Source organism: Beta vulgaris, chromosome 8, assembly GCF_026745355.1.
Source record: "Beta vulgaris subsp. vulgaris cultivar EL10 chromosome 8, EL10.2, whole genome shotgun sequence".
Taxonomy (NCBI): domain Eukaryota; kingdom Viridiplantae; phylum Streptophyta; class Magnoliopsida; order Caryophyllales; family Amaranthaceae; genus Beta; species Beta vulgaris.
Genome location: NC_079209.1, coordinates 19,671,139 through 19,684,486, shown reverse-complemented (window position 1 = coordinate 19,684,486; position 13,348 = coordinate 19,671,139). Strand labels below are relative to the sequence as shown.

The 13,348-nt window shown below is 36.0% G+C and overlaps 1 protein-coding gene and 1 long non-coding RNA gene across 2 annotated transcripts; one reads left to right on the top strand and one right to left on the bottom strand.

The window, feature by feature from the left end:
• The first annotated feature begins 5,474 nt into the window (after positions 1–5,474).
• LOC130589805 (uncharacterized) lies at positions 5,475–6,602 on the top strand. The gene is made up of 2 exons (XR_008967465.1): positions 5,475–5,600; positions 6,464–6,602. It is a non-coding gene; the product is annotated as an uncharacterized LOC130589805 (long non-coding RNA).
• A 3,086-nt stretch (positions 6,603–9,688) lies between these two features.
• LOC104882935 (uncharacterized) lies at positions 9,689–10,393 on the bottom strand. The gene has a single exon (XM_057391469.1). It carries the CDS (start codon positions 10,391–10,393, stop codon positions 9,689–9,691), a length of 705 nt encoding a protein of 234 aa, XP_057247452.1.
• Between the last annotated feature and the right edge of the window lie 2,955 nt (positions 10,394–13,348).

The following is a 13,348-nucleotide window of genomic DNA, read 5'->3' as shown; positions in this document are numbered from 1 at the left end:
GTAGACATATATAGTTTTGTTTTGGTCATGAAACGTTCTAGTTGTCTTAAGAATATTTTGATATGCTCAAATATTCTAGTAGTTGTTATAAATAAGGCTTCATATTTGGCCGTGATATATATATGAAATATGTGATTGCTATGTTTTGAACTAGTTATACCGCATGGTTATTTATTAATTTTTTTTGGTAGTTACACAACTATTCTATGAATGTTAGTTGAGATTTATCCTCAGACACCCTTATATCTAGTAGAATGGCAGAAAGAAGGAGAAAGAGTATAAGTTATATGGTTAGAAGGCTAGCAAAGATAACTGAAAACATCACTCAAGTGATACCTAATCAAGCAACCAAGCAGAGTGAGACCTACCATGGGAAAGAGGACCCATCTAGTTTAGAAAACTGGATCTGAGAATTTGATAAGCTTTTTGATGTCATAGTGTGCCCTGAAAACCTTAGAGTTAATAATGTTGTTTATTATTTGAGAGATGAGGCAGACCTATTGTGGAAACAAAGGAAAGATGATCTTTTAGAGGATCGGACTTCAGGTGGAACGAGTTTAAAGAAGCCCTGAGGACTAAGTTTTATCCTGCGTACTTAAGGAAGCAAAAGGCTATGGAGTTCACCAATTTGAGGATAGGGACTATGTCTGTTAATGAGTATTATAGCAATTTTGGAGTTAATGAGGTTCACACTTGAGATAGTACCATCTGAGACTTTGAAGGCCCAAAGGTTTGAGCAAGGGTTAACCTTAACTCTCCAAAGTAAGTTGGGAGGAGTAACTTTTGAGACTCTTGATGAAATTTATGGTAGAGCTGCTCACTTATATGGGATTAAAGGAAGGAAGATTGCACGAACTTCCTCTGGGGAAAAGAGGAAGTATAACAATAGGAACCAACAAATTGAAGATAAGAAGCCTAAGCCTAATGGTGGATTTCACAAAATGAAAAGCAATAGGTATCCTAGTCGGAAGCCTAATGGGAAGCCAAGGGAATGGGAAGAAAGGGAGCGAACCTTTTTCTGCAAAAGGTGTGATAAGAACTACCCTGGAAAAGATTGTCAAGGCAACTTGGTGATTGTCAGAAATTGGGGCACCGTGAGTATGAGTGCTTTAGAAAAGCTGGTGGAGAACCTGCAGTCAAACCTGACCCGAGTAGTAAGGCACCTCAGAATGATCAACAGAAGTTAGCTTCTTCCATGCTGGTGTTAAACCAGGGATGGAGAATCAGTCTAAAGGCAGAGTTTTCTCATGAACCGCCGTGAGGCTCAGAATGTTTCTGAGGTAGTAGTTGGAACCTTTTTCATTAATTCCTTGTCTGTCAAAGTGTTATTTGATTCAGGAGCATCTCATTCATTTATTTCTAGCACTTTAGTAGACAAGCTCCAGTTAAGCAGTCCAGTGTCTATTTCTTTGGAAATTGCGTTGCCATCAGGGAAATGTTTAATTGTACTAGGTTGCATAGTCAAGTACCTTTAGTGATAGTTGGGGTGAACTTTCCATCCGACTTAGTTGAGTTTGATTTGTCAGACCTCGATGTGTTTTGGGGATGGATTGGTTGGGAAGATTCAAGGCTCAGATTGATTGTGAGGCCAGAAGGTGTCCTTAGTCGGTCCAAGAAAAAAGGGTGACTTATAGGAAGCTTGGGAAGGAGAAGGGAATGAAGATAGTGTCTGCGATGAGAATTCAATCTTATGTGAAGAAGGGGTGTCCATTATTCTTATGTGGAGTTCAGAGGATTGAAAAGGAAGATGAGAATAGGGAGATCCCGTCGTATCTGAGTTTCCTGATGTGTTTCCTGAAGAGATACCGAGTGTGCCACCGGTTAGGGATCTTGAGTTCACGTAGACTTATGCCAGGAACCGGACCTATTTCAAAGGCTCCTATAGAATGGCTCCAGCTGAGATGAAAGAGTTAAAAGTTCAGTTGGAGGAGTTATTGGAAAAAGGGTATATAAGACCTAGTTCGTCTCCTTGGGATGCACCTGTATTGTTTGTGAAAAAGAAGGATGGTAGTTTGAGGTTGTGCATTGATTATCGGGAGTTGAACAATGTGACGATCAAGAATAAGTATCCACTTCCGAGAATAGATGATTTATTTGATCAGTTGAAAGGAGTGGGGATTTTCTCGAAGATAGATTTGAGGTTAGGTTATCACCAATTGAGGATTGCTGAGGGTGATATTTCTAAGACTACGTTTAGGATGCGTCATGGTCACTATGAGTTCACAGTGATGCCATTTGGTCTGAATAACGCACCTGCAATGTTCATGGATTTGATGCATAGGATTTTCAGGCCATGCTTGAATAAATATGTGGTTGTGTTTTAGATGATATTTTGATATATTCGAAGGTTAGGAGCAGTTGCATTTGAGGGAAGTTTTGTCCACCCTAAGAGAGCATAAGTTGTACGCCAAGTTCTCTAAGTGTGAGTTTTTGGTTGGATAAGGTTGCATTTTTAGGACATGTTATCTTAAAGGATGGAGTTTCGTGGATCCTGCTAAGATTCAAGCGGTGCGCGAGTGGCCAATACCAAAGATAGTGTGTGATATAAGGAGTTTCCTTGGGTTAGCTGGTTACTATCGAAGATTTGTAAAGGATTTCTCGAATATCTCGAGACCAATGACTAGCCTGATGAAGGAAGAATGTAAGTTTGTTAGGAATCCAGAGTGTGAGGAAGTTTTTTTTTGGTGTTGAAGGAAAGGTTGACTACAACACCTGTTTTGGCTCTACCTGATGAAAGTCAGCAGTATGATGTTTATAGTGATGCTTCGAAATTTTTGTTAGGGTGTGTATTGATGCAGAACCGGAAGGTCATTGCTTATGCTTTTAGGCAGTTAAAACATATTAGGTGAATTATCCAACCTATGATCTTGAATTAGTTGAATAGTGTTTGCTTTGAAGTTATACGAACTACTTGTATGGGGCAACGTGTAAGTTGTACACGGATCATAAGAGCTTAAAGTATATTCTCACTCAGAAGGAGTTGAACATGAGGCAGAGGAGGTGGTTGGAGTTGATCAAGTATAATGATCTAGAGATCCAGTATCATGAAGGGAAAGCTAATGTTGTTGTAGACGCATTAAGTCGAAAGTCGAGTCATTCAGTTAATGCAATTGTGTTGCCAAGTCAGTTATGTGTCGAGTTTCTAAAAAATGTCATTGGAAGTAATAGAAGAAGGAGGTGTTGAAGAATTATTGGGTTCTTTGTCGATTCAACCCTCAATCTATGATGAGATTAGGGAAGGTCAATCAAAGGATGAAAAGTTAGAAAAGATTCGAGAGAAGATCCAGGATAGTCAGGTATCGAATTTCCAATAGCCGATGATGGAAGTATTCGGTTCAAAGGAAGGTGGTGTATACCAAATAATAGAGATGAGTTGAAGCGGAAATTAATGGAAGAAGCTCATAGCTCACCTTATTCAGTACACCCAGGTGGTGATAAGTTGTATAAGGACATGAACAAATGTTTTGGTGGCCAAACATGAAGCGAGAGGTAGCAGAGTTCGTGGCTAAGTGTCTCACATGCTAAAAGGTCAAGTTTGAGCACAAGAGATCGCAAAGGAAGGTTCAGCCCGGATATTCCGAGATGGAAATGGGAATTCTATATCAATGGATTTTGTGTCTGCATTACCAAGAATTAAGGCTGAAAATGATACAATTTGGTAGTGGTAGATCGTTTAGCTAATCACAACTTTCATTCCTATGAAGAATACTTGGTCAATGGATCAATTGGCTAAAGCATATGTGAAATGGGTGGTGAAGTATCATGGTGTGCCTAAGGACATTGTTTTTGATCGTGATTCACGTTCTTATCAAATTTTGGTAGAGTTTGTAGAAGGCTTTGGGAACTAATTTATTATTGAGTAAAGCTTTTCATCTGGCTACAGATGGACAAAGGAACGAACAATCCAGACTTAAAAATATGTTGCGATCTTGTGTTATGGAGTATCAGGGTTCGTGGGAGGATTTCTTGGATTTGATAGAATTTTCCTATAACAAACAGTCATCATGCAAGTATATTGGTATGGCTCTGTTTGAGGCTTTATGTGGTCGGAAGTGTAGACGTCTAGTCTGCTGGAATGATATTAGTGAAACTGTGGTGCTTGGACCGAATTCCTCAAAGAGACGGCGAAAGAGGTGAAAGTGATTCAAGAAAAGATCAAGGTTTTAAGAGTTATGCTGATTTGAAGCGAAGGGATGAAGAGTTTCAGGTTGGGGAGAAGGTATTGTTGAAAATATCTCCAATGAAAGGGGTGATGCGATTTGGGAAGAAGCGAAAGTTAAGTCCAAAGTATATCGGCCATATGAGGTGTTAAAGAAGTTCGAAAAAGTGGCATATAAGTTGATTTGCCAAATGATTTAAGTCGAGTCCATGATGTTTTCATATATCTCAGTTAAGGAAGTATATTTCGATGTGTCTCATGTGCTGCAACCTGAGGCCATTGAATTAGATGATAGTTTGACTTACGAGAAAAACTGTAAGAATCCTTGATAGTAAAGTTAGAAGTACTCAGACTAGGATGTAAGATTAGTCAAAGTATTATGGTCAAACCATCAGACTGAGGAAGCAACATGGAAGTGAAGCGGATATGCGCAAGAAATTCCAACGTTGTTTTCCGAGGTTAGTTGTCGAGTTACGGGGTCGTAACTCCTTTTAAGGGGGTAGAATGCGATAGAGTTTCGCGCTTCTACTATAGTTATTGCATTTGAGCATATTTTTGAGTCATTATATGCATTTAGACATGAGCATTTGAGTCAGAAACTACGATTTTGAATTTTGATTCGTTTGTGGAAAATGATTATGACTTTTTGTCTGAGCATTTGAGTTAGAAACTACGATTTTGAATTTTAATCCGTTTTTGGAAAGTGATTATGACTTTTTGTCTTAAGTTTCGAGGTCGAAACTTCTTTTAAGGGGGTAGACTGTAATACCCCATATTTTTAGTATTTATTTAAATTTTTTTTATATTTATTATCTAAAATAAATATTTTAAGCAAAAGGTATTTTAGTATTTTCACTGATTTTTAATTATTTTGGCGGAGTATGGCCAAAATTGGATTTGTTAAGCTTTTGGTATTAAATCCTAGTCAAAAAAATTCAGAAAACCAAAAAAAAAAAAAAAAAAAAAAATTTTTTTTTAGGGCCTATATTCCTACGGGATTTATGGTGATTGGAGGAGTTTTGTTTTCCTATAACTTCCAAATTTATGATGGAGGTTACAAATCTTGGTTTAATCTCCTAATTTATGGTGAAGGTTAAAACTATTTAATTTTGAAATTAAGTACTACTATTCTACTCCTATAAATACCCATACCTTAAGCCATCTTTTCCACACAAAAACTTTGAAAACTATAATTTCTTACTTCAAAGCTTTCTTTCTCTTCTATGTATTCTAGTTTTATATTTCTTATTCAAGTTTCAATTTTCTTTTGTTTAAGAAAAATATTTTCATATTTCTTACTCAAAATATTATGCTAATGATAGATCATTCATGTTTAAATTCATGATTAAGTTCATGTGGTAGATTGCTTGTTGGTTGGCTATGAGAAAGCTCAAGTATAAGAATAAGTGAAGATACTAGTATTAGTTTGTGCAAGATCAAGGTACGTTATATAGCTAGATCTTTTAAAATGTGGTTTATATGATAAAGTTGTTTATTGATTTTATTGGTTGGATTGGTTTAGAAATTTGATTTAAAATGGTTACAATGTTTTATTATTCACGCTTGAAAGTGAAAAGAATGAATGATTTTATCAATCATTTTTATATAGAAGTTTTGTTATCCTTTTTGGAAAATTAAATTATTTTTACAAGGAAAGGTTGATTGGTTTTTATGAACTTTGAATGTTCAAAAAGTTGTTTATGAGGAAGGAGGTTTACTCATGACTTACAAGTCATATTATTATTATTATTTCGCTTGATTAATATCAAGAGATTCAAAGTCCACTTGTTGGCAATTATAGTTACCCCTTGATATAGCTCCGTGATGGGATGACTAGCTTGGGGGGTGTGCACACTTAGCAAAATAGAAGGGGAGATAAGAAGAGGAATTGTTTTCAGGATTATTTTTAATCCAAGTTGTTTGAAAGAGTTTATTCTTAAAAAGGTTATTCTTGAATTACTATTCAAGTGTTTGGAAAGAGTTTTCTTAAAAGGTTATTCTTGAATTACTATTCAAGTGTTTGGAAAGAGTTTGTTCTTAAAAGGTTGTTCTTGAATTATTATTCAAGTGTTTGGCAAGAGTTTGTTCTTAAAATGTTATTCTTGAATTATTATTAAGTATTTGAAAACAGTTTATTCTTAAAGAGTTATTCTTGAATTATTGGTGATGGAGTTTTGGAATTGAAAAATTGTTACGAACTAACAAATGTGTTACTTATCTAGTACATTTCGTACTCAGTTTTATACTGACGCGTATCTTCTTTTTCCTATTTGGCTTTGCCCTTTTTACCTTTTTGGTAAGCAGATTTGCAGGTGAATTTTGGATGTGCATGGGAGCATACTAGGAAGGGGATCTTCACCTAGATTAGAGTGTTTCATTTATTTTGAGTATTGAGACAATATTTACTTTTATTAATAAAGAAGTATTATTATTTTTGGTTAAAGTCTTCCGCTGCAAGTTATTTTGGTTAGTTAGTAGTTGGTTGCCGAAAGCGTGTTAGTCACGTGGCGGTAATACTCCTAAATTACTCAAATATTATTTATTAAATTATTTATTTAAAAGTGAGTAATTTGGGGGTGTTACATTAGACAAAAATCTAGAATCCCGATCAGACACAATATCTTTCGGTACTCCATGTATTCTCAATACATGCTTGATGTAGGCCTTAGGTAGCTGATCCATCGACCATGTTGCCTTCATAGGTATGAACACTGCAGACTTGGTCAATCTATCGACAATTACCCATATCGTATCATTTCCAGATTTACCCTTAGGTAACGCAACAACGAAATCCATCGAAATAGAATCCCACTTCCATCCTGGCACATCTAAAGGTTGGACTTTTCCTTGGGGTCTTTTATGTTCACTCTTCACCTTTTGACATGTTAAGCATTTGGAAACAAATTCCGCTATGTACAACTTCATACGAGCCGACCAGAAATTCTTCTTTAAATCCTTATACAACTTATGACCCCTTGGGTGCATCGAATATGGAGAACTATGGCCTTATTCCACGATTTTCAATTTTAAATCTTCACAAGCTTCGGGTATACACCACCTTCCTTCCATTCTTAAACTTCCATCTTCATGAATTTCGAAGTCTCCAGCATGACCCTCCCTCACCTTTTCTTTTATCTTTTCCATCTTTTCATCTTTTAATTGAGCTTCCCTAATTTGATCAAACATCGAGGGTTGGATGGTCAATGCATTAAACATTTTCTCTACTTCTCCATATTGCATAACTTCAAGATTCATCTTTTGAAAGTCTAAACACAGTTGATCTGCCACCACCATAGTGCTTAAGGTATGACTTGTCTTTCTACTCAAGGCATCTGCCACTACATTGGCTTTCCCTTCATGGTGTTGGATATCCAAATCGTAGTCTTTTATGAATTCTAACCATCTCCTTTGCCTCATATTCAAATCCTTTTGGGTGAAAACGTATTTCAAACTCTTGTGATCTGTGTATATCTTACATGTCACCCCATACAAATAATGACGCCAAATCTTTAAAGCAAAGACTATTGCGGCCAACTCTAGGTCATGAGTAGGGCAGTTGACTTCATATGGCTTCAGTTGCCTTATGCATAAGCAATGACTCTTTATTTTGCATTAAAACACACCTAGACCATGTTTAGATGCATCACTATATACTTCATAAGTATCACTCCCATCAGGCAAGGATAACATAGGGGCTGTGGTTAGTCTTTTCTTAGGATGGTGAAGGCTTTCTCACATTCTGGGCTCCAAATAAACTTGGACTCTTTCTTCATAAGGTTGGTCATTGGCCGGGCTATTTTTGAGAAATCCTTAACAAAACGTCTGTAATAACCTGCCAGACCTATAAAACTTCTTATATCAGTCACATTCTTTGGAGTAGGCCATTCACTAACGGCTTCAACTTGTGGATCACGGCAACACCCTCCTTAGAAATGACGTGGCCAGAAATGTCACTTTTCCAACCAGAACTCACACTTCGAAAACTTTGCATACAATTGCTTCTGTTGGAGAGTTGACAAAATTATTCGGAGGTGTTTCTCATGCTCTTCCTTAGAGTAAACCAATATATCATCTATAAATACTACCACAAATTGGTCTAAGTATTGCTTAAAAATACTATGCATTAGATCCATAAATACTGCTGGCGCTTAGTCAATCCAAAAGGCATTATTGTAAACTCATAATGCCATAACGGTCCTAAAAGCGGTCTTAGCAATGTCCTTATCAGCAATTCTTAACTGATGATACCCTAACCTTAAATCAATCTTAGAGAAAATTCCAGCTCCTTTCAGTTGGTCAAACAAATCATCGATCCTTGGGAGAGGATACTTATTCTTGATGCTCACTTGGTTCAACTCACGGTAGTCGATGCATAACCTTAGACTACCATCCTTCTTCTTTACAAACAAGACAGGCGCACCCCATGGGGATACACTAGGCCTTACGTATCCCTTCTCTAATAACTCTTCTAATTGGGTCTTAAGCTCATTCATTTCAGCTGGAGCCATACGATATGGTGCTTTAGATATTGGGCCAGTTCCAGTCATTAGATCTATGGTGAACTCCACCTCCCTTATTGGAGGCATTCCAGGGATTTCTTCTGGAAAGACATCCGGAAATTCATTAACTACAGGAATATTCTCCATCTTTTCTCCTTCTACTCCCAACTTTTGTATACTACACAAGTACAATGGATACCCCTTTCTTATACAGTTCTTGAGTTGCATAGCAGAAATCATTCTTGGACTGGGCTTCTGACTGATTTTTCTATAGGTTACTTTGACTCCTTTTGGCCTTTCAACGTCACTTTTTGGGCTCTGCAGTCTATTTGGGCTTTGAATCTTCCCAACCAATCCATTCCCATAACAACATCTAGGTCATCTAACTCGAATTCAATTAAGTCTGAAGGAAATTCTACCCCTGCTATAGTCACTAAGACATCTCTATATAGCTTAGAAACGTTAATGACATCTCCAGAAGGTATGACTATATCCATGCTTATAAGTTCGGGTTTTCCCAACTTAAGTTTCTCCACTAAGGTTTTGGAAATAAAAGAGTGAGAAGCTCCGAATCAAATAAAATCTTAACTGGAATAGAAGAGATGAAGAAAGTACCAGTCACTACGCCTGCAGTCGTTTCAGCCTCACGATTGCTCATGACAAACACTCGACCTTGATTATTTGTCTTAGCCTGATTGTCTCCTCCGTTCCCATTCTTAGGAGGAACACGATTATGGGTCACTGATTGTTGTTGGAGTCCTTTGTTCATTACCTCCCTGATTTTGGTGGCTTAGGATTTGCCAATGTTGAGTCTTTCTGGAAGCACTCATATTCTCTATGGCCTAACTTCTTACAGATCTTACAAGTTACCAGATTTCCTTCACAGTCCTTCCCTGGGTGGTTTCTGGGATATCTTTTGCAGTAGTAGACTCTCTTGGACTTTCCATTTTCAGATTGACTATGATTGTTGTTATTCCCATTACTTTTATCATCCTTTCCTTGCTTGAATCCTCCATTAATCTTTTGACGCTTATCTCCACCTTGAACCCATTACTAGACCCTTCCTTTTATCTCCAGGTTCACTTCCAACTCTCTTCCTTGATCCCAATAGATGGGCAGCTCTCCCTACACTTCCCAAGGTATTAAAGTTAGCCCCTCCCAATTTCCCTTGAATGGACAAGGTCAACCCTTGCTCAAATCGTTGAGCCTTCAAAACTTCAGTTGGAACCATTTCAGGTGCAAACCTCATTAACTCTATGAACTTAGAGTAGTACTCATTGACAGTCATGGTCCCCATCCTCAGATTGGTAAACTCTAGGCACTTCTTTTTCCTTAAGTGAGGTGGGTAAAACTTGGTTCTCAAGGCTTCCTTAAATTGCTCCCACCCAAAATCCTCTTGAGTCGCCAAAGACTCCTTCCTTTGGGACCACCATAAATCAGCTTCCTCTCTTAGGTAGTATGTAGCATTGTTGATTTTCAACTCATCATCACACCTAACAGCAGTAAACAGTTTATCAAACTCTCTAATCCAGTTCTCAATACTGGCTGGGTCCTCTTTTCCATCATAGACAGGTGGATTACTAGAGGCTACTTTCTTCAACACCTCGCCAACTAGGTCAGGTTCTTGTTGACAGTTCAGTTGAGAAGTCATAGCCTTAGCCAAATTCTTGGTCAGAGAGGTCAACTCCTTAAGAGTTGCTCGAGTTTTGGATCTACTTCCGGGTCTACTGGCCATTTCTTCCTGGGGAAGAAACAAATACTTATTAATTATCCTACTAAATTTGTAATTCATACAACAATCATGATTCATAATATGATTGACAAATTGCACATAACATAAAAAGAACAAACTAGAATTTTATTTATTAATCCTTGAAAAGGAATGCTAACATTTATAAGGAGTAGTAATCTAATTACAGAACTACTAATTATTAAAGCTACTAAAAACTGCTAATCTAACATTTTCCTAAAAAAAAATTAATTTACTAGTAAATGGAATCAGATGGATCTTGATCTCTTGCTTCATCATTGGCTTGGTGTCTAAACCATTCATCATCAGACATAGGGTGATATTCCGGAGGTGATGAACGGCTACCCTCTGTGCTTGGCAGGTTGCTTTGGATATTGGAGGGTTCAGGACTAGTAGTAGGTTCATGGTCAGGATGGCTTGGAATTTGATATGCATTCATCATAACTCGTGCTTCTTGTTGCTTTTTCCATAATTTCGCATATCGGAGGTCAAATGTGAAATAAGATACGGTAGCTAGCCAGATTCCTTCTTGGTAATGATCCCTCATGTTGGGCATCCCATCTAATAAAGTCATCACATTGTAATACTTATTATATAGCCAATGGTAGGGTTCAATATAGGGCAAGTGTTCTAGAAGCAAAGCAACCGTTGGTCCATGATGACGAAACTGTTGGTATCCTTGGTCTATTAAAAAGTTTGCATATTTCAGAACAGCACGCACATAATCAGTCACAGTTTGAGCATCTCTTTTTACTAGAATACGTACGAAAAATGGACTATGACTTGCCATAATAAATCTGTGGTAAAAAAAACACAAAGAGTAAGTACTATATGTATATTGTCATAAAGACAACTAAATCTCCTTCCTTATGAAAATTAATAATATTTTCATATTTTGCTAGACAGAATGTCATACAATTATTCATAAGAACAATAATCTGATTGTAAATAAGGAATCAAAGAAAAAAATTCAAACTATTTGTATTTTGAAAAAAAAAATAAGTATATATATGTATAATAAGTTTTTATTTCGAATACTAGGTTTTTCGTGTATGGAAAAATTAATCGAGGGAGTTCCCAGGAAAGAGAGGTGCGGCACAAACGGCCAACTTCAGTACCAAGTCTTTCCTTAGCCAGAACTTTCCTCAGAAAAATAAAGCCACACACTTATTCCTTTCTTCAAAATATATAAATTAGAAAATATTTATACTTGGAAATATAACTTTTTAAGCAGGATAGAAAAATTATGCAAATAAAATGCAAAAAAATTTATGCACTAAAATGCGAAACTCTAAGTTATATATCATTCCTTTATCTACCCAAACTCTCATTAATAAACTTAAAGGCTCTGATACCACTTTGTAACACCCCCAAATTTCTCCTTTTGAAGAATATATTTTAATATAAAACACTTGAGAAACTTAAGAGTATTACCGCCACGTGATAACATTAAAGGCTAAAACTACTAACTACTAACTTAAAAATGCAGCGGAATTAATAAAAATAACTTCTCTTTATTGATAAATAAACATTATTGTTTCTACTATAACAAACGGAAATATAAAGATAATAACTACTAAACTAAGCTATGTAGTACTCCTCACTAGCTCCCCCATACGTAGTATGCATCAATCAACCTGAAAAATCTGCTCACCAAAAGGATCATCACAGGGACAAAGCCATAAAACAAACAAAATAAAATGCGTGTCAGTAAAAATACTAAGTACATGTATATGCGAAAATTTAAATTCTTTACTAAACATTCAAAATACTCATATAAACCTTCCTTGGATACTTGAAATAACTTGTATAATATAAAGTATATAACTTTATTTAAACTCCTTTTCCTTGCCTAGGTACCTTGCCTAAAGTGTGCACACCCCCCAAGTTTTGTATTCCTTAATGAGTCTATTACGAGGGGAACTACCTTGTCCACATGACTTATACAAAAAGTACATGGGTAAATAATATAATAGCTACCATTCTTGTTAGTAAATAACAAGCCGTCGCCTCTTTATAAATTGTGATCATAAAAGATCATATAACTAATAAAACCCTTTAAAATAATACTCCTTCAAAAGAATAATAATTCTTATATACAACTTTTACCACTTAAGGGACATAATAATATTAATAACTTGTTCATATCAAATAATCTTTGAAAATAATCTTTCTTTATAAATAATAATAATGCTTATACACATTTACACAATTAATAGCCTTGAACTTCATACGTAAAGATGCATGACAGTAATATAACTTAGTGAATACAATCATGAAAACTTATCTTTCTTTTCGCAGAATCACTCCATACTAAAACAACTAATGATTCTAAATGTTTAGTACAGACCAATATACTACAATTCATTAGAGTATCCTACTAATATATTGACACCTACTGTAAGTTTAAACAAGACCATGTTAATTAGTGAGTGATTCTAAAACCGCAAAATATGTAGAACAATACACTTACTTAATGAGTATGCTGGAACTTAACGCCTACATGCTATTCACACTAAAAGTTATAAATTAATAAACTTAACAGGATACTAAGAAAACAATTTAACAATTGATAAGTCATATTTATATATAGTTTTTATGTGCATTTAGGTTGCATTTTAGAGCATTTAGTTTCATATTTAGGTTCATTGTTGCATTATATTCTTAAGTTATGATTTTCTACTCCTATTCGGTATGTTTTCTTGTTTTTGATGAATTTCAGGCATTGATAACGTATTTGGAGTATGATTAGCTAAGCTTTAGGATTAGGAGCACTTGGAGGGAAGCTACAATGCATAAGGATCGTCATAGATATTTTATAGTACGAGTTTGAGCAAAAACGAAACGGAAAATCATTAGAAGAAATGTGAAAACGAGTCACGTCTACTCTTCTGATCATAACTTTTGTTGTGCTCCTTAAAATCGAGTAATTCCAGCAGA